The sequence below is a fragment of the Caretta caretta genome, chromosome 11 (genome assembly GCF_965140235.1).
Source record: "Caretta caretta isolate rCarCar2 chromosome 11, rCarCar1.hap1, whole genome shotgun sequence".
In the NCBI taxonomy this organism is placed as follows: domain Eukaryota; kingdom Metazoa; phylum Chordata; order Testudines; family Cheloniidae; genus Caretta; species Caretta caretta.
The window spans coordinates 11,521,264-11,542,111 of record NC_134216.1 but is presented as its reverse complement, the minus strand read 5'-3'; the positions used below and the strand labels follow the sequence as shown (position 1 = coordinate 11,542,111).

The 20,848-nt window shown below is 43.1% G+C and overlaps 1 protein-coding gene across 4 annotated transcripts in view; it reads left to right on the top strand.

The window, feature by feature from the left end:
• MYLK (myosin light chain kinase) overlaps nt 1-20,848 on the top strand; it is a 335,337-nt gene that overhangs the window by 164,594 nt on the left and 149,895 nt on the right. For 3 of the 4 annotated variants that reach the window (XM_048869056.2, XM_048869054.2, XM_048869055.2), the window contains exons 6-10: nt 4,692-4,857; nt 12,125-12,161; nt 15,053-15,630; nt 17,733-17,936; nt 19,177-19,311. In XM_048869056.2, coding sequence (XP_048725013.1) covers nt 4,692-4,857; nt 12,125-12,161; nt 15,053-15,630; nt 17,733-17,936; nt 19,177-19,311 — 1,120 coding nt within the window. The remainder of the gene's footprint in view (nt 1-4,691; nt 4,858-12,124; nt 12,162-15,052; nt 15,631-17,732; nt 17,937-19,176; nt 19,312-20,848) is intronic. The other variant, XM_048869057.2, reaches the window with a different exon arrangement.

The following is a 20,848-nucleotide window of genomic DNA, read 5'->3' as shown; positions in this document are numbered from 1 at the left end:
GGTTATATGCAGTAGTGTCCCTCATGCTCCCGACTGAGGGTATAAGAGGCAGTGTGGGTCAACACCTTTCCGGGTCCTTCTTACCACTGGATGGCCTGAGTCAGAATCATGTCCTCCTTCACTCCATGCATAACCTGTAATGGAGATTTGCTGTAAATCATTTTTATATCTTAACTTGGTAGTTATAGTTAATATACAGTTAATATAGGATAGTTTCTCTCCTCCACCCCCATTCTCCAGAAATCTTCCCCGGTCCCAAGACGACACCCAGAGTCTTGGGATTCAAAAATTGCATCTCCTGCTCTTGCTCCTTCTCTGTCAGTGACAAGCATCAAACGTCCCTGTTCTGCCTGGGTGAGGTGCACATCTCTGCAAAGTGCAGTAGCTATTGATCCTTCCCACCCAGAACTAGAGAGATCCAAGAGCACTGACTAAAAAAGTTCCCGATGGAGGAGGCTTAACCAACCAGCAGAGCCCCCCCAGGCACAAGCCATGGAACGGAGCCTTTACCGCAGAAACCCAAAGAGTTCTCCTCCAGGGCTCCTCATGAATGTAAGGGGAGCTCTCATGGGCTTCAAGACGATGACCGCATGCCGTTTATCAGAAGCCGCCCATTTCAGGATCTCTTAACCCAGGACAGAGGGAAAATCAAGCAACCCAACCCAGGTTCACTCCACCTCAGGCCTGGTGTTTGGATGGGCATCTGAAATAGAATACTCATACTGCACTCCTGCTCAGGAAATACTTATCCAAAGTAGAAAGGATTCTACTAGAGCCTGCTACCAGGCTAAACGGTGGCACTTTTCAGCCTCGGCACAACACCACCAATATTCCCTTCATAGGTGGGCATTCTGGCTTATCCTAGACTAGTTTCTCTCCTTAAAGACTTCAGGTCTGGCCCTTAGTTTGCTGTGGGTACACCTAGCAGCAGTTAGTACCTTCCTCCCTCCCGTGGAGGGATATTCTATGTTTACATACCTGGCTACTGTGCAATTTATGAAGAGCTTGATCAGTACCTTCCCATTGGTCATTAAATCTATGCCTCAATGGGACCTTAACCTTGTCCTGTCAACACTGTCAGGTCCACCCTTTGAACCTATGGCAACATATGCCATGACCCACCTGTCCATGAAGGTGGTGTTCTTAGTGGCCATCACTTTGGCCAGAAGGGTCAATGAGGTAGGAGCCAGGATGGCGGACTCTTTATACAGTATTTCAGAAAGAGAAGGTCTCCCTTAATTTACACCCCAAATTTCGCCTCAAGATTGTTTGAGTTCTATATCAATCAGTCAACTCACTTACCTGCAGGTCCATGAACACTGGTTTGAAGAATTTCTGTACTCAGGCGCATGGTGGGCATGTGCACCCACATGTAGAATACAGATAGGGACAATACATCTTGAAGAAGCTTCAGTTACAGTAAGTAAGCGTCAGGGACTGTGATAGTATAAACTATACTACGTGTCAAGAAACCTGTGTACAACGCTGAGGGGGCAAATCTTCCCCGCACTTGCAACCCAGAAACTCCACTGAAACTAGTAGTCATTCGCAAGTGCAAGCGTCACCTGTGTCTGTCTCATTACTCTTGTTAATGCTATTTATTATTTGTATTATGGTAGTGCCAGCCAAAATCAGGGTCCCATTGTACAAGCCCCTGGTAAGAAACAGTCCCTGCCCCAAAGGGCTTACAATCTAAATAGGAAAAACAGACAAAGGGTGAGAAAAAAGACATATTATCGTTTCTCTTTTACAGATGGGGAGCTGAGGCCCAGAGAGATTTAATAACTTGTCTAGGGTCGCTAAGGGAGTCTGTGCCAGAGCTGGAAACTGAAAACCACTTTCTTGAGTCCCTGTCCGTGCCTTCCCACAAGGCTATGCTTTGTCTTTTTTTTTCTTTCGTTGTCCGTAAGAAGTTTGTATTTAGTGATAAGTGAAAAGATCCTACAGGGGGAAATGGAAATAAGCAGTCTAAATGCAGTAACAGTCAGGTGTGTTTTTATTTGCCAGTATTTTGCATATTTAAAAAAATCCAAGTTTGAAAAAGAACAGTTCATCCACATCAATATGAGCTCTACTAAACCAGCCACATCACAAAAGAGTTTGATTTCTAAAATAAAGACAGGATCAGTGGGAAATGTTCAGGTCTGCTGGTTTCGCTTCTAAATAAATAACGCTAAAATTTCTGATTTTTAAGGTAATGTTAGGATTATTAGAACAGTGAAAAAGCACCAGGTTATAGTGACTTTTGTTATCTGGAAAATTTCCCTGGTTTACAACCATATTTGTCTCAGTAATGGTGGAGCTTTTGGGTGATATTTAATTATTACATTGGTTTATCCATCCCTGCTGAACAATTTATGTTTTGAAAAATTGAAGACATTTTTGCTCTTCAAAATTATAGAATTGAACATTAATTCTTTTGTCTTCCTCTCTTCCCCTGCCTTCTGCATCACGGCAAGGACTATAGACCAGATGGTAGGAAATGTAGGGCATTTTCTCACTGTTTTTTATTTCTCCTGCTCAGACAGGTTCTCTGCCAAAAATTGAACAATCCCATGAATCAGCGGAGGAAGGGGAATGTTTAAAGGGGTGAGGGGTGGGAATGTTTCATAATTGAAAGAACACGTTTCCAGTTGCCGGCCACTATCATAAATCATTATTATTATTTGTAGTACAGAAATGCCATGGGGCATCAACCAGTGCTCAGGGTTCCACTCTGCCGTGCAAATACATAATAAAAGAAAGTCCCAGTCCCAAGGAGTTTTAGCTAATCTGCATGTCATTAATCCATGTTTTATAACTTGTTCTGCCAAGTGGCAGTTTCTTCCCCTTTCTTAGCAAAGATCTAACAGCAGAGTGTTATAGTGAGACATCGTAAAACTAACATACACTGATATAAAACCACAATTTTCAGAATGAATGAATCAGATCCATCTGGGGATGCCTTATTCTTTCCTTTTACTTTGTTTATCTGCTAATTCACAAAGATCAGTCGTTCATGTTGGATCCCCAGGACAATGGTGTCAGTTGGTTTAACTGAATTTTCTTTCAGCTATGATTTTATAATATTCAGACACTAGGAAGTTATTGAGTCATCAGAGGTGTTAAAAACTCAACATCTACCAAAAAGTACCATGCAATGCTGCCAGGGAAAGTACAGTTTCCATCTGTATTTAGAATAGGAAAATTTGTGGTATCTGTTAGCAAAAGATATCTTTTTATTGGTGACTAAAGAAGCACATGCTTACAATGGCTTGCTTAGTCATAGATTCATAGAATATGGATGCATAGATATTTAGGTCAGAAAGGACCATTATGATCATCTAGTCTGACCTCCTGCACAACACAGGCCACAGAATTTCACCCACCACTCCTGTGAAAAACCTCTCACCTATATAATATGCCAAAAGGGACCATTATGCTCATCAAGACTGATCTCCTGTGTAACACAGGCCATAGAATTTCACTTAACAATTCCTATGTCAAGCCCATGGCTTGTGATTGAACAAGAGCCTATCTTTTAGGAAGTCATCTAATGTTGTTTTAAAGTATCAATTGATGGCGAGCCCACCACATTTCCTGGTAAGTTGCTTCAGTGTTTAATTAACCTCTCTTTTAGCTTTATTTCTAGTCTGAATTTATCTAGCTACAGCTTCCAGCCATTGGAGATTATCTCTTTGTCTGCTAGATCAAAGAATCTTTCATTATCAGAAATTTTCTTCCCATGTAGGTACTTCCAGACCATGATCAAATCACATTTTAACCTTCCCTTGGATAAATTAAAATAAAGATATTAAGTTTAGATAAAATAGATTAAGTATTAGGAACAACTGTTAAGATAGGTAGATGTCTTTAGTCTGGCAACTTTGGCCACGACTATTTTTGAGGGCGAAGTGTCAACCAGAACTTACAATTGTGATAGGTCTTGCATTTATTTGTGCCCCAACCTTAATATTATTTACAAACATAAGAGGCTCAATTGTTGGCACAGGAATGGAAAGGGTGGATGCCAAATATGGCTTTTATCCACCTTTGCATTCTCTGTATTCTAGGCCTTGCAAGGGCTTGCTCTAACTTGCACTCTGCTTCCCATGGACTCCAATGGGCTAAGGAAAGCAGAGAATAGCTGTACTGCAGTAGCCCAAGACCTTTTGCTCCCTACAGTCTACCCCTGAGATGCCCTCTGTGCCAGAGAGGGTCTGCACTGGGTCTCTCTGGCAGCTCTGTGCCTCTCAGGAACCTCTTTTAGGTGGGGGGTATTTCTTTAGCAGACCAGCATAAAGGGGCCATAGCACAATGGAGAATTGGCCCCAAAGTCTCTGTCTGTAACTATTATTCTGAAATGTGATGTCAATCTCTCAGAAAAGGAAATAAAATGTGTTACTGCTTCAGTTGCCTATACAGTAAAAGCAGATTTTATTTTCTAAGGATACTAATGCGGATGATTAAAATTCAGAATAGAATGGAAATAAAGGGTGGCAAAATCCAGGAGAAGCAGTCTCCTGCAGATTTGAATTATAAAGCTTTGAACCCAGAACGTTTGTTTATACTGGCTGGGTACTAGCCACAGAAGGTATTTGGCTGAGAGATAAGTGGAAAGAACAACATGGGACAATGGACTGCTCTCTTACCACAAGCTGCTTATTTCCATGACTGTCTCTCTAATCACAGTTATTTTGTGATCCTTACAGGGTGATATTCAGTTGCAGCAAAAAGATCGTTTCAACATGTTTGAGAAAGCAGGCATCCAGTTCTTGGAAATCCAAAATGTCCGTCTGGCTGATGCTGGAACTTATACTTGTACCGTGATGAATAGCGCTGGGAAGGCATCCGTGTCTGCAGAACTCATGGTTCAAGGTACAACAAAAAGAGATTAATTGGGAATAACACAAGTGCATTACAAAGCATTCTTTAATCATTGCTTTCAGCAAGGTCTGAATACAAGTGTTGATTCCCCCCCCCCAAGATCTCTCTCTCTTTCTCTCCCCTCCCATGCCCCCCTCTCCCCTCTTTTGTGTGGAATGACATTTTGATGTATCAAAACCTGCAGCACAGTGCTACAACTAAAAACACTGTCCAGTGGCAACTGTCAAAATGTTCTCTTATCACTTCCCATAGGACCTAGCATTTCGCTTTACTTTTGTCACTTTGGAGCTTGATATTTTTTAATGTCAGCAAGTGGAAATTCTACATATGTAATTAAATACAGTAATCATACCTTTAGAGAGTGCCTCATTTGTCGGGGATGGGCAAATACTTTTACTAAGATAGTTAAGTAATTGTATTTAGCATAGTCGTAGTACTTTATTCTTTCAGTGCACTGTATGAACATTAATCTTCACAATTCCCCTTTGAGTAGTAAAGCATTATTATTATATCCATATTTATAGATGTGTGCGGAGGGGAAAACAGAGACGTGGGGAAGTTAAGTAGCTTGCCCAAACCAGCACAAGAAGAGATAAAAAGTTGAATTTAAAATTCAGGTGTTCCTAACTCCCAGCCCTGTGCTTTTTTGACTGTAATTAAAAGGAAAAAATAGATTTGTGTAAACATGTAAAGGCACGTGTGTATGCTACATATGTCATGACATATATAGTTAATTTTCTGGGTTGATGCTCCTCATGCTTGTACACCGGACCCTCACTATAGTCTGCATCGCTATAGCGTGGATTCATGTATAGTGCGGTCGCGGTGATGCATCCCAAATCTAAATTGGGATCCATGGCAATGCGTTCCCCACATTAACGCAGGACCATGCATGGATCCCGAACCCTGGGCTATAGCAATGGTCCGGTATACCTCAACACCAAAAGCATAGGCCTCTATCCCTTGAGCTACAGTAGAAGTTCCTTATCTCTAAGGAAGAAGTAGGCTGATGCAGCTACAGGGGCCAGCTATGTGCACAAAGCCAATACATTACATATGCCCCTGTTCCACTAGCTTGTTGCAATCATTTGAGGTCCACGGGAGTCTGTGTCCCATCTGGGGAGCCATTTTGAGAAGCAACAGGGTTATATGTGTACAAATGACAACAGGAATTGAACTCAAGCATGTACTACTTAACCTAAAAGGAGTGCTGTGAGCAAGTATCAATCTGTGTAGCCACTGTGGCCAGCCACTAGAGAAAGCCCATTTGCCAGTGTATTACTCAGTCAGGTTTTTGTTCATTGAGCCTTTTATTAAACATGTGACTGAATCTCTGACTGCTCCCTCCCGGTTAATGGCCCTACTGTGTATAACGGACACATCTGCCTTGGGACATGATGCGGGCTGGGAACCAACAGTTCAGCTACCATTGTGTACAAATTTCAAATGCTAACTGCATCTCTAATTAAGGGGCACATTCTTTCCTGTATCAGTACGTTCAAAACAGGAGAGGACTATGGGCCCTAGGCATTTAGTAAAAAGGAGGTTACATGGTAGTGTATTTAACTTATCATCTGCCTTTACCATTCTAACCTCCCATATCTAATTCTTTAAATATCAATTAAATCAGATAGTAGGAAGTGCTGTAAAGCATTATCAGGCAGTCATACAATTGAAATTATTGCATTATTTTTAAGCAAAGCTATGTAGAACTCTTGTATAGATAATCTTGTTCCAAGAGCTTTATTCTTCCAAGTTTCCACAGTCAGGTGGAGGGTGGCAAGAATGTTCTCTTAATTGATAGGGTCATGGAGCACTCCTTTGTCTTCTGCCAGCTGAGGTTTGTTAAGCTTTTTCTGGATCTTTATCTGATTATCTTTCAACTGGGATTCAGCTTACTTTTTCAGTGAAAAATTTTGGTAACTGTTTATGGCCAGACTAATTGCAAGGTTTTGATGGGTTATTTTTGTCCTATGTACCTTTAGAGTCTTTTGTTCACTCTTTGTGGAGTGCCCTGGTTGCACCACATCTCTCATCTCTTCCCTGAGACAAGGATTCAAATGTATGGCTCACCTTGAGCATGGTTCATTCAGTATTTGCTTACCTCTTCCTTCATCTCAGCCATTAAATTCCTTTGTGCTGCAGTCCCAATCACACAGCTGGCCCCTAACACAGTAGCTCAACTTGAAACCTGCTGCTGATGCACAGAGGATGGAAAACATTGCCTTTTGGAGGCTCAGTATTGCCTCTGTGATGCTTCCAACCATTACCTGAATCTGGATCTCCCAGAACAAGTGGTTGTGCACTTTTGCCAAAATGCTAGTCTGAGCCTCCTGAGAATGAAGTACACTACAATTAACTTGGAAAATTGAATGAAAACACTTCTTTGGAATACTGTCCGGTTCTGGTGTCCACGGCTCAAGAAGGAAGTTGAGAAATGGGAGAGGGTTCAGAGGAGAGACACAAGAACAATTACAGGATTAGAAAACATGCCTTAGACTCAAAGAGCTCAATCTATCACTATATTTCGCTCAGGGGTTGGCAACCTTTTAGAAGTGGTGTGCCGAGTCTTCATTTATTCACTTTAATTTAAGGTTTCGCATGCCAATAATACATTTTAACGTTTTTTAGAAGGTCTCTCTCTATAAGTCTATATATTATATAACTAAACTATTGTTGTATGTAAACAAGGTTTTCAAAATGTTTAAGAAGCTTCATTTAATATTAAATTAAAATGCTGATCTTACGCCACTGGCCCACTCAGCCCGTTGCCAGCCTGGGGTTCCATTCACCTAGGCTGGCAGCGGGCTGACCGGGGCCTGCGGCCGGGATCCAGGCTGGCAAGGGGCAGGCAGCCGGATGGGCAGTGGGCTGAACGGGACCGGTGGCCGGGACCCCAGACTGGCAGTGGGCTGAGAGGCTCAGCCCGCTGCCGCTCAGCCCGCTGTTGGTCTGGGGTTCCGTCCGTCGGCTCCTGCCAGCCAGGGTCCTGGCTGCCGGCCCCACTCAGCCCGCTTCCAGTCTCAAGTCCTGGCCCTGTCCACATAGAGTAGGTACCTACCTTCTCCCTGGTTCTAGCATTCTCTTCCTCTCTCTGCACTGAGAACAGGGCTAGGGGAGAAGGAGCAAGCTGGGGGTTGGGGTGCAGGGTCTGGCCAGGAGATAGAATGAGGGAGGGGGCTCAGGGTTGGGGCAGGAGGTTTGGATGTGGAGCACTTACCTGGGCAGCTCCCATTTGGTGCGAGGGGTGCAGGTGGGAATGTGTGGGGGGGGGAGGTGGGGGGTGCAAGAGTCAGGACATGGGGTGTGGGGGGGCTGGGTATGTGTGGGGGGTGCAGGAGTCAGGGCAGGGGGCTGGAGGTGTGTGAGGAGGGTGCAGGAGTCAGGGCAGGGGGCTGGGGGCTGGGTATGTGTGGGGGGAGCTGGAGTCAGGGCTGAGGTTGTTGGGGGGGTGCAGGGCTCAGGGCACAGGGCTGGGGTGTGGTGGGTGCAGGGGTGAGGGCAGAGGGCTGGGTGTGTGAGGGGGGTGCAGGGGTGAGGGCAGATGGCTGGGGGTGTGGGCTGGCGTCGTGGGGATGCTCCCAGCTCCCTGCCCTGAGCAGCTCACAGCAGGGGGCTGGAGGGGATATGCCCTGATTCCACCACCTTCCCCAAGGTCCCCGGAGCGTGCTGCGGTTCTGCTTTTCCCTCTCCCCATCGGTAGTAAGGGCCGTCAGCTGATCAGCCGTAGGGAAGGAGAGAAGAAGGGGCAGGAACTTAGCACGCTGGGGGAAGAGGTGGGGGGAGGGGGAAGCTTGTCTGCCCTGCAAGGAGAGAGCAGTGGGCAGGGGGCGGAAAAGAGCAGGCTGGGCCGGGCAGGATTTTTAGTGGCACGCTGCTGTCTGCCCGGGTCCGGCAGACAGCAGCGTGCCATTAAAAATTGGCTCGCATGCCGTGTTTGGCACGCATGCCATAAGTTGCCGACCCCTGATTTAGCTTAACAAAGAGAAAGTTAAGGGGTGATTTGGTTACAATCTGTAAGTACCCACGTGGGCAACAAATATTTAATAATGGGCTCTTCAATCTAGCAGAGAAAGGTATAACATGATCCTGTGGCTGGAAGTTGAAGCTAGACAAATTCAGACTGGAAATAAGACGCATATTTTTTAACAATGGGAGTAATTAACCATTGGAACTGTTTACCAAGGGAATGGTGGATTCTCCATCACTGACAAAAAATCAAGATTGGATGTTTTTCTAAAAGATCTGCTCTAGAAATCATTTTTGGGAAGTTCTATGGCCTGTATTATGCAGCACGTCAGAATAGATGATCACAATGGTCCCTTGGAACCTGTGAATCTCTTAGACTATTCTGTAGCATTTTAGCTACTCTCTAGGCTAATTGGAGTAGCCACAACTCATGATCTGGCAATCTCATCAATACATTCAGAGAGCTAATTCCATAGAGTCCTCCAAGGTGTAAGAGAAATGCAGTAGAATCTTTGTTTTATGTTGTGAGTATAACTGTAACTTGTGCAAAACACATGCATAAAATGCAGTATGGATTTCTGTGTGGTAACACACAGGGTGCTTTGGAGAGGTGTCTGTTAGGGGCATTGATTTATGCCTTTGGTATTCACCAAACTACCTTCATTTTCAAAATATTTCCTCAGAAACGACACTCTAGGCCCCTCCTACATGGGCTTTGTTCCTCTGAGTCAGCTACTAAGGCAGAGTTTAATTTGCCACTCTGTGTCTCAGTTTCCCCATCTGTAAAATGGACATTTATCACCTTTGTAAAGTGCTTTGAAAGCTATGGATGAAAAGTGCTATATGAGAGCCAGGTATTATTTTTATAGTGATTTTGGGTTTCCAGCTTCAGAAATCTGAAAGGGCCTGATATTTCTGCATGTGCTGAGCACCACCCTCTCAAAGTCAGGTCACTTTAAGGTGTCTCAGGTTGGTTACTCAGAATCACTTATCACTTTTGAGTAACTGGCTCTAAATCTGTGGTAGCTTGCTGAAAAGGTATTGACAAGGCTCTTTGCACCTGCCAACCCAGCCCTCAAAATGTTTCCTAAAGAAGAAAGTTCTCCATCCTCCTCACCCTCAACTTGAACACACTTACTGACAAAGAACCATTTCTAGGCAGCTTACTTCCTGAAGTGCACTGCTGGGGCTATTCAAAGACTCTGTTGTGAGGAGGAAGACTGCAGAAAGAGAAGAGTCTTGGGCTCAGACTGCTCTCCAGTGGCAGGAAGTTCCATGGGCGAGTCCCTGTCTCCTAGGCATTCCTCCTCATCTTAACTTCTTGATTTCAGTGTTGCAAAATACACAAACAATAAGAGACCGAACATTCATTGAGCATGATAAAGTGAGTGTACATGGACTGAAAGGCCCAGGCCAGATTTCAACACCTTTACCTAGGCTGAATAGCACCGTGCTCCACCAGTGATTGCTTTCCTTTCATTGAGAATACTTGTGGAGTGAAGCGCTGTTCAACAGGAGTAAAGGTATCAAAAGCTGCCCTTAGTGGGCACTGAAGAGCAATGTAAGCTTCCAGAAGTAAATGCCAGGTGTGACATAAGTACAACCTTCTAGTAGTTCCTATTTATTTTATTTTTTTTATAACTTGCAAGTCTACACCAGGGTGCTCAGCCCTGCTGGAGGTTTGTATGGAGTGACAATAAAAGTTCCTGAATCTTGATCACATGAGGGATACTGTGCTCCTGCTTTTCAAAAGTGAGGAGACAATCTTTGTCTGGGAGATAAAGTTGTCCAGTAGGAAGTGGTCCACAGCCAAATGAATTGTCAGATTCAGACACAACTCCCTTTCAGGGTGAGAACATGTCCCTGATGTCTGGAGATGTTCTCTGCCCCCTCCCCCAAAGTCTGTCTCTATGTCCACATTAACTCCACACACAGTTGTTTTGTCCTGGTTTTTGTAACTCCCTGCAGACTCGTCACCTGGATGAGCTGCCTGAGATATTGATATTGACAACAAGCAGACTGGGTTCATATGCTCCTCAAGGGACACTCCCCGCACCTCCTTGATCAGTGACATACTGAAGACCTGCCCTTTTTCGCCTCCCAGTGAACCCACTGCCCTTCCTAGCACAAGTTCTGAAGCCCATCTCTGCAAACTTCCCTGTACCTTACCAAGGCCCGAGTTCAAGAAAGTAGCATTATTCAGGGCAACACTTAAACATTTGCATAAAACTCAATGGGACTTTAGCATCTCTAAACATGTGCTTAAAGTGCTTTCTTGTACTGGGGTCCAAAACTGTTCCTTATGCTGCCTTCCTTCCCTGAACTGCTGTCCTGGCTGTTCACTTTAAAAATCTGGGTCACCATGTACTGTAAACAGTGCTTTCCTGTGCTTGTAGACTTAGAGCACTGCAGACAGCACTAACTGGCACCCTGCCTTTGCGCTCTGCAGTGTTGGCAGCCCATTTATGGCTACCACTGCTTTGTGCATAAGTGTGGGAGAAGGATCTTTCCCTCCTGGCATACCCATGCAAGGACAGATGTAACTGTCACTAAATGACCCAGAATAATTGGGGTCTTTTAGAATAAGAAGAAAACTAAATCTCTGAGCAATTTGAATCCCTGGGTTCATTGTAAGCTCTGTGTGAGCTTCCATGCCAGAACATTTCTTCCAAAAGTGAAAGATTCAATATGTTGGTTTCATTTTTATGCCATTGTTTGTGTTGAATGTGTTGATCTCTACCAGCCAGCTCATGCTTAATCAGGAATTTGTGGCTGGACACAGTTTACAACCAGAACACCTGATTCAGCATCTTCGTAATTACACTTTTTAGATCAAATACAGAGGATGTGTTGTCTGCCTAGGTCCACATCCTCTCTGAAGTTTCATTAAGAATTAATGAGCTGTCTCCAGCTGGAATATCCTGCATGCCTGCCTTTTCTAACCCAGAACACTTCAGTCTGGCAAAGCCCTTTAGTTTTCAGTGGGCCTTGCAGTTGCTAGATCCAGGAATATCTTAAACTGAGCCAAGACCTCTTGCCATTTCAGTTGAGCAGTCAGCACTTGTGGTTGGGAGTCAAGATCTGTCAATGAATCTGTTGTGGTCCAGTGACTCAGCAAAAAGTGGGTATGATTTAGATCCATCTCAACTTTCCTCTGGTGTCAAGCCATAATTTGGCTCCCATACAAAAAAAAATTGACTCTCCAAAATATAAACTTTGCCAAAAGCTTTATTTTGACATTTTCAAGGTTTGTATTTAGTATAATATGTTTACTTTATTTTTATTTCAGGTTCAGATAAGACAGACCTGTATGTTCACCCATTATGGTATGTTTTTCAGTACATTTTCCCCTTTTCTGATCTTTTGAAATGAAATATACTGTGGTCTTGAAATTGCAGCATGAAACTTCACTGAAAGAAAAACAAACCACCTTCTTCATTGCGTAAGTTTGAGGGTTAGAAAGAAACTTTACTCGAGGACAGATTATCTCATAATGGATTCCTCGTATCTCCTGTGAAGCAGTTAGTATCGGTCGCTGTTGGTGGCCGCATTCTGTCCGAGACAGACGACTGATCTGATCCGTAAGAGATAATTCTGATGTTTCTGGTGTGACAAAGTCAGGCCGGGCAGCTGGAGGAGTGTGGCAGAGGGCCAATATGTTAGCCCTAGAATGTTAAAGGCCCTCTTTCCCCCAAGCTGAGAAGTGGTTACCTCAGGTCAATTAGGGACACCAGCATCCAATTAAGGGACTGCCTGAGACCTTTTAAACCCAACCCCCCCACCCCACCCCACCCCCCGCAACTGCCAGGCTAGTGGCCATAGGGAAATAAGCTTCCCCAGGGTGAGAGGCTGTGCTCCTTCCCATAGGGGAAACAACCAAACCTGAGTGTCTGCTAGGGGAAGGACTGACACCCTGGAGCAAACAGAACAACACCCTGCCCCAACAAGGGGGCAGGGAAAGGTATCCCCGTTTGATTTTGTGTTTGTGAGACTGTTTCCTTTTTGTTTGGTGGAGGCTCGCCCCTGAGGCCGATCCCAACTCCTACCCTGAAAATATGGCCAGAGGAGCACCGTTTGGGGGATGACAAACACTGCTCAGAGTGAGGCTGATTTACCCCAGGCAGGGCTCAGGCAGAGAGGGAAGTGCTAGGTCTGGCAAGACAAAGGTCTTCCACACTATGTACATTGTCTTCAAAGAGGAGCTCCAAATGTGGAATGGCTACAGTATCAACATGTGAACTGTATGAAACAAGATTCAGAGTAACAGCCGTGTTAGTCTGTATTTGCAAAAAGAAAAGGAGTACTTGTGGCACCTTAGAGACTAACCAATTTATTTGAGCATAGCTTTCGTAGCTCACGAAAGCTTATGCTCAGATAAATTGGTTAGTCTCTAAGGTGCCACAAGTACTCCTTTTCTTTTTGTATGAAACAAGAGGTTGCTTGCTCTGAACACTCCCCTAATTCATGCTCAGAACACTTGCATACATCATGTCAATATGGAGCAGATCTTCCTTAAAAGCATGGTACTACATGAATCTTAATTAAAAACTGAAAGTAGATGAGTAAGAAATGGGTCTAGTGGTTATTATTTCTATTTTCATACATTTAGAAAACCTCTGAAGGTTTTAGTCCTTCTGGAAAACAAATTTTGGGAACTGAACAAGTTTATACTTCTGCAGGACTAGCTTTATGTTTAAATTATTATATCTGCTGAAGTGTAAAGGAGGGTTAGAATTCTAGAAATGATTGCTGAGATTTTCAAAGTAGTCTAGAGGATTTATATACATCTTCCAGGTAACTAGTGCAAACAGTGAATATGGAATACTGTGCTCCTGCCATATACAAGTACATACTGTGCTTCTAAGTCCTTCACGTAGAAATTCCAGGGTTAGATCTGGTCAGAATGATAAATATTTTCTGTGAAAAAAGATATAAGAAATGAAAAATGTTCTCTTTCAATTTTTTTCTGAAATTTTTTAAAGTTGAAAACTGAAAGAAACATTTTCATTTAGAAGAAAGAGCATTTTTAATAGGAAAAAATGTATTCATGAAAAGTTTTAACCAGTGCTAACCAGGATGTACAAGATCGCTTCATGGAGTCATCGAGGCTCATATTAGTTTACTGAACATACCCACTAGCTCTGAGTTTTAGACCTTTCAGGATGTTGGATTTGTCTGTCTCAACACATCTGGAGTGAAATTTTTAAAAGTGCTCAGCTCTGCTGGAAGCAGAACTAGGCCAAAACTAAGTGCTTTTCAAAATTTCACCCTGCCACAATGGTAAGACCTAGGCTTCTCCTGGTAACAAGCTTTTTAACAGTAAAATTGAGCTACTCGCCAGAGCTTGCAGTGTCCTCAGGTCTCAAGAAGTAGAGCTCCTCCTCCTTTTTATCCTATGAATAGAACTGGTATGTTTTATAAACCATAACAATGTATAATTGCAAGTGCAAGCCTGATACATAGTTATTTATCCAGTCTAACCTTCTTGAGGCCCCTAGGCAGTATGGGTAAAATTTTTAAAAGTGCCTAAGTGACTTGCAAGCCTTAGTCCTATTTTTAAGAGACTTGGGGACTTAAGAGCCTAAGTCTCATTGAAAGTTAATATAAATTAGGTTCCCAAATCACTTAGGCATTTTTGAGAATTTTACCCTATCTCTAATAAGCATAATAATACAGTGAAAATAGTCAGCTGGAATTATCTACAGGAAGTTTAACTTATACAGTGTTTTGAGTCATTTATATATGTAGCCTGAATCCGTTCACACTTACACTGATTTTACATAAGTGTCACTCCATACATTTAAATGGAGTGAACTGTAAGTCTAAGACAGTGTATGTGAGATCAGAATGTGACCCATGTCATGTAAGAGAAGGCCTGAACAGAGGAATGGGATCCAGCAACTCCTGTTTTGGAATCCACGTTCTGACATTGAGTCACTCTGTGGCACAAGCCACTTATTCCCCTTTAACAGATAGGTAAATATTATTAACCTCTATCTCACAGGGGTTTTGTGGGGGTTAACTAATTAACAGGAATTAATTCAGGGATATCCTGTGGCCTGTGCTTTACAGGAGGTCAGACTAAATGATTACAATGCTCCCTTCTGGCCTTATAAACTGTGAACATTTGCAAAATTCTCTGAAGCTAGAAGTGCTGTATAAGTACTAATTATTACAAGCCATTGATTATATCTCTAAATAAATAATTTCCTTTCAGCACTCCAACAAAATCAACTTCCACTGCAACCAAAGCTATTGAAAATTCAGAATTCAAACTGGCAACTAGCAATGGGATTGCTAAGGAACTGAAATCCAGCAGCACTGACCTCACAGTTGAAACCAAAGAGAGGACAGCAGTAAAGAAAGAGGCCTCTTCTATCTCCTCCAAAGAAGCCAAGGACAATAGACAACGACAGCTCAGAGAAATCAACACAGAACCCGCTCAGGAACCTAAAGGAGAAGCAAGGGGATCTCGGGGCCTACAGAAAACTTCCAGCACCATAACGCTGCAAGCCATTAAAATGCAACCAGAACCAAAGGCAGAATCCACGGCCACTTCTACTGGACAGGATGAGGACAGGAAAGGGATCACACAGCCCCTGACGACAACTCGACAAACTGCTTCTCTCATCAGACAAGCTGGTCCAAGGAGTAGGGAAGCAGAAAACAGAGTTGGAACAAGGAAGAGCACAACAGAGGAGAAGAGGGAGCCTCAGGGAGTCCCTCCGCAGTTCGAGAGCCGTCCACAAAGCCAGGAAGTATTAGAAGGCCAGGAGGTCAAATTCAAAAGCAAAGGTAAAGGGATGAAAGCTCATTCAAAAAGCAAAGGTAAAGGGATGAAAGTGCTTAGGGCTCTTTTGCTGTAGATAGCATAAGGGGGAAATACTTCACTCTTCAGTGCAGGTTTCGCCTCCTTCCTAAACCATTCTGAAAACAGCTCATCTGTGGCACTCCACACTTGCACCATTGTTCCACTGCACACCATTGTGTTGTTCTGTCTGTGTGATGTCTATACAGGGCCAGACCTTAATATGGCTGTTCAGGGGAATAAGAGGGAGTAGGAGCCCAAGGCCACTCCCCTGCATGGCTGTTCTAGGGTTTCCTGCGAGCCCAGTGCTCACTCCCTCCTTATTCTGCCCCACCAGCAGTTTCTTGCCTCTGTCCCCTTCTCCAGCATGCTGATCTGTGGTGCTGAATTAGTACAAGAGGATAAGTAAGCTGTACCTTTTTCAGTGCTGTAGTAAGTTACTGTCCCCTGGAGAAAGGGATGGAGTAGAGAGGGAATTGTAATGGAGTCACACTGCTTTCTCTTGGCACTTGCACATCACCCCCTACTTACGGCTCAGCCTCACTGCTTAGTCTAGCCAAGTGGTATTTAGTCAAGTGTTTCTAATGATTTAACTACAGAAGGTCATAATTAAAAGGCCCTAGCCGAGTGTTTCCTCTTCTTCAAAAATGGATTCGATTTTAACCTCTCAGAGGAGAAAGGGGCCACGGAGGGCTTTTTGGCTGCACATCGTGGGCAATCTTTTAAGCCCTTCTTTGAGGAAAATATGAGGAACTTCCATTTTTATTGCAGTTTAGTAGAAAATAATTTTGAAGCGTTTTTCTGGTATTTTAATGTAACATTTGCACATCAAATAGCTCCCTAAAAAAAGAGAGAGATGGCTTTACATTTTAGGCAGGAAAAAATCTAATCATTGATTTCCTTTCTGATGCGTCTTCCTCACTCTAGAAAAAATATATTTTATATTACCCTCCCAGTGAGTCAGGAGTGGAGAAGGTATTCCAAAGGGCTCCCTGAATAGTTTATTTTCATAGTATATTAATGCTAAGCACTTCTTTATCACTGTCTCAGAGGACTTTAGACAAGCATGAACGAGTGAAGCCTTGCACTACTCCTGTGAGGGAGGGAAATGTTCTCTCTGTTTTACAGAGGCACTAAGGCCCAGATCCTCAAAGGCATTTAGGCTCCTAACTTCCACTGACTTCTGTAGAAGTTAGGAGCTTAAATAACACTGGGGATCTGGGCCTAAGGGCCTCCCTCATTCATTGCCTACTGAAGTAAATGGGTGTCTTTCTATTGACTTCAGGGTGCTTCCGATCAGGTCTTAAGTCAAGTGACTTTGTCCAGTGTCAGTGCTTCTCCCTTCTTGATATGTCCTCTGCCTTGGTCAATCTATTCTCCCTGTACTTCACAGTTGTACATGCAATAGATGCTCTTCCAATTTATTTTCTCTCATTGTTTCTGCTCCTCCTGTTCGCATCCCTCAAAAACCAGAGAGGAACCAACAAGATGTGTCTATGACATTAAGCACAGCTCATGATCTTTCACTCTTGTAACCACCATTCTCCCACATGCCTCATCCCTTGCTGAGCTGAGTCAGATAAAGTATCCAGCCTTGCAAACACACAACTGAAGGAATGGCATTTTTTCTAATTCTTGATTGTTCTGTTCCCCGTTGCCATGTGAAAGACCTAGCCAAAGAGCAGAACCTGAGTAACTACTGTAACCAATTTTACAGTAGAAACTGACAATTCACAAAGTGCTGCCAAATGCAGAAAGCAAACAAACTTGAGGGTAGGGGAAGACGGTGTAACATGTTTCTTCCTCCCTACCTCCTACCCCCAATCTAGCTGGATTACAGCAATCTTAGGTGTGATTTGTAACAACACTAGAGGAACAATTTTCAGACAGACGTACGTGTGACTTTTTTCAAGTTGTCAATGTCTCTTTAAGGGATGGGTGGGGAAGGATAAGCAGTAACTGTGTATCAAAATATTTTACAATGTCTATTGTGCTGGTAAAAAATATAATAGGCAAAGTGAAGGTTTATCATAATGAGGAAATATCTTTAATGGCCCTCACCCCCATGCTCCAACTTTGCATCATCTAGTTTCAGGGAAACCAAAACCAGATGTGGAATGGTTCAAAGAGGGAGCCCCTGTAAAAGGAAGAGATGGCATCCAAATATACGAAGAGGATGGAATTCATTGCTTGTGCTTAATGAAAACCCACTTGGGAGACAGTGGGTCCTATAGCTGTACAGCCTTCAACCCCAGAGGTCGAACTTCCAGCAGCTGGGTGTTAAGTGTAGAAAGTAAGTAAGTTAGGGTGAGCCAATGTGCACTTTAATAAATAAGGTTGGGATTTTCAAAGCTGTCTAAGAGATTTGGCTGCAAAATTCCTATTAAAATTAATTCATACATAGACTTTTTAATTCCCAGCTCTGCTCTACCACCAACCTGATGTGTGATCTTGTGCAAGTCCCTTTATATCTCTGTCTCCTTTCCTCACCACTTCACCCTTTGTCTTCTCTCTTGTAAGCTCTTCAGGGCAGTGGCTGTTCCTCACTGTGTTGGTAGGGTGCCTGACATGTGGTGGGTCCTGATCTTGGTTGGAGCTGCTATGGCTGTGTGTAATAAAATAATGGAATATGAATGAAGAAGAAGGCAAAGACCCTGCCCACAGAGATGTGCACCATCTGCACGGGACTCTGTTGGAAGTTGCTTAACACTTATGTAGTGCTTTGCATTTCTGAACTGCTTTCCAAATGCTAACTGATTCTGTTAACACTCTTGTGTGGTACAATAGGTAATAAGGAAAGGTGTGGAGTGAGAATTACATGGAACAAAACCTGAGAGTTTTATCTGGCACCATTTTTGAGCTTGCAACCCTTAAATATCAGGTTTGCTTGCAAGATTCTGGAGCATCTTAGCAAACACTGGCCTAAGTTTGTTTGTTTTTTTCCAAGCCCATTCTTGTATGTGATTTGAGGTTTTGTTACAAAGCTCCAGTTATGTTGATGCAACATTTCTCGGCCAGCACTGGGAATTGTTGGCTTTTAAACCTGACCACCTCAGGTTCCTCCACAGCACATGTCCTGCCTTGTCAGAATCCTATTTCCAGCATGTTGGCAAAATCCTTAATTCCTCCTCTGTTTCATTGCCTAATGGGGAGAATTGTGAAAAACCTGATCGTCCTGTTCTTTGCACTTCTTCACTTTCTGTTAATGGATTTCAGTTCCTCATGGTGGCCTGATGCACATGGCTGGGTGTGGGTTTCACTTGCAAAACCAGAGCCTAATGCAAAGCATGAAAGGCAAGAAAAATCTTTGAAGACTATGCAGGGAGCCCCATCTTTTTATTAGTCCATGAGTCAAAATTGTTTTTACTTCCAAAAGATTCTTTTCTTTACAGCTGTGATCTTGCACATGTATCTGGAAATGATTTTGCAGTGTCATTCCATTATATCCTCTTAATCTACTGAGTAAAACTCCCAGAGGAGTAGTTGATTTGTCAGCCCTGTATTAACAGATCCACTTTCACTTTGACTTAAAGGGTCTAAAGTTGAAGAGATGGCTCCAAGGTTTTCCAGTGTCTTGAAGGGATGTACAGTGAGTGAAGGGCAAGATTTTGTGCTGCAGTGTTCTGTGGAAGGTACACCTGTGCCTCAGATCACCTGGCTCCTCAACGGTAAGAGAACTTCCTCTGGCTGCAGAAACACATGTATCCAGATGCTCAGATACCATGGGGATGGGCACATTATAGAAACGTAGATGACCAAGCTATATGTACTGCACAGAATTTGTTAGTTTCCCATAATGGGGTATGTGCTAAATAATGAGTCTGAGTATATTAAATGTGCCATTGGGAATGTTTTCATTAAGCAATTTTGTTCTTTATTTGCAAAAAGAAAAGGAGTACTTGTGTCACCTTAGAGACTAACCAATTTATTTGATACATCCGATGAAGTGAGCTGTAGCTCACGAAAGCTTATGCTCAAATAAATTGGTTAGCGAATACAGACTAACACGGCTGTTACTCTGAAACCTTTGTTCTTTATTGCAATTGTGATGTGCATCCAGCAGGGGGCTCTTGTGACAAGGTTGTGTCATAATGTTTTTTTAAGTTTGGTCTTAGTAGCGGCACAACAGAGGCTTCAGAGAATAAGTTTTTAGTCTGATCCACACAAGTTACTTATATGTACCAAAATGGCAACAGGGGTGCTTGTGAAAGGATGAATCTGGCATCATTACCCCCATGCTTGATCCCTGTCTCCACCTTTGGCTCAAATGTCTAGGTCAAGTTCACAGTACATTTTAGCTTTTGCATGCCCAAACCATAGAAAGTACAGTAAGTTCTGTGCCACTAAGCCACCTGGCCCATCAAGCTCTTTGAGACTGGAGGACTAAAGCTGACAAGATTACCCTTAAGGTGTTTATTGGGCCAGCTTCTGATAGTGAGTGAAACAAGCTCTCGAGCCTGTGTAAGCTCAAAAGCTTGTCTCTGTCACAGAATCATAGGATTGGAAGGGACCTCGAGAGGTCATCTAGTCCAGTCCCTTGCACTCATGGAAGGACTAAGTATTGTCTAGACTAGTGGTTCCTAACCCGCGGGCCACTTGTAGCCAAATCAGCACAAAGCTGTGACCCTCGTGACATCTTCAGGGCCATACATGTAGTATATATATTGTGTGGATGTGGCACACATAACACATAGCGAGTGGCATATGCGGCCCACAATAGTAAATAGGCTGAGAACCACTGATCTAGGTCAGTGATTCTCAACCGGGGTATGCATACTCCTGGGAGTAGGCAGAGATCTCCCAGGGAGTACATCAACTCACCTAGATATTTGCCTAGTTTTACAACAGCCTACATAAAAAACACTAGCAAAGTCAGTACAAACTAAAATTTTATACAGACAATGATTTGTTTATACTGCTCTATATAGTATATACTGAAATGTAAGTACAATATTTATATTCCAATTGATTTATTTTACAATTATATGGTTAAAAATGGGAAAGTAAGCAATTTTTCAGTAATGTTATGCTATAACACTTTTGTATTTTTATGTCTGATTTTGTAAGCAAGTAGTTTTTAAGTAAGATGAAACTTGGGGTACGCAAGACAAATCAGACTTCTGAAAGGGGTATAGTAGTCTGAAAAGGTTGAAAGCCACTGATCTAAACCATCCCTGAGAGGTGTTTTATTGGAAGTTGGTCCAA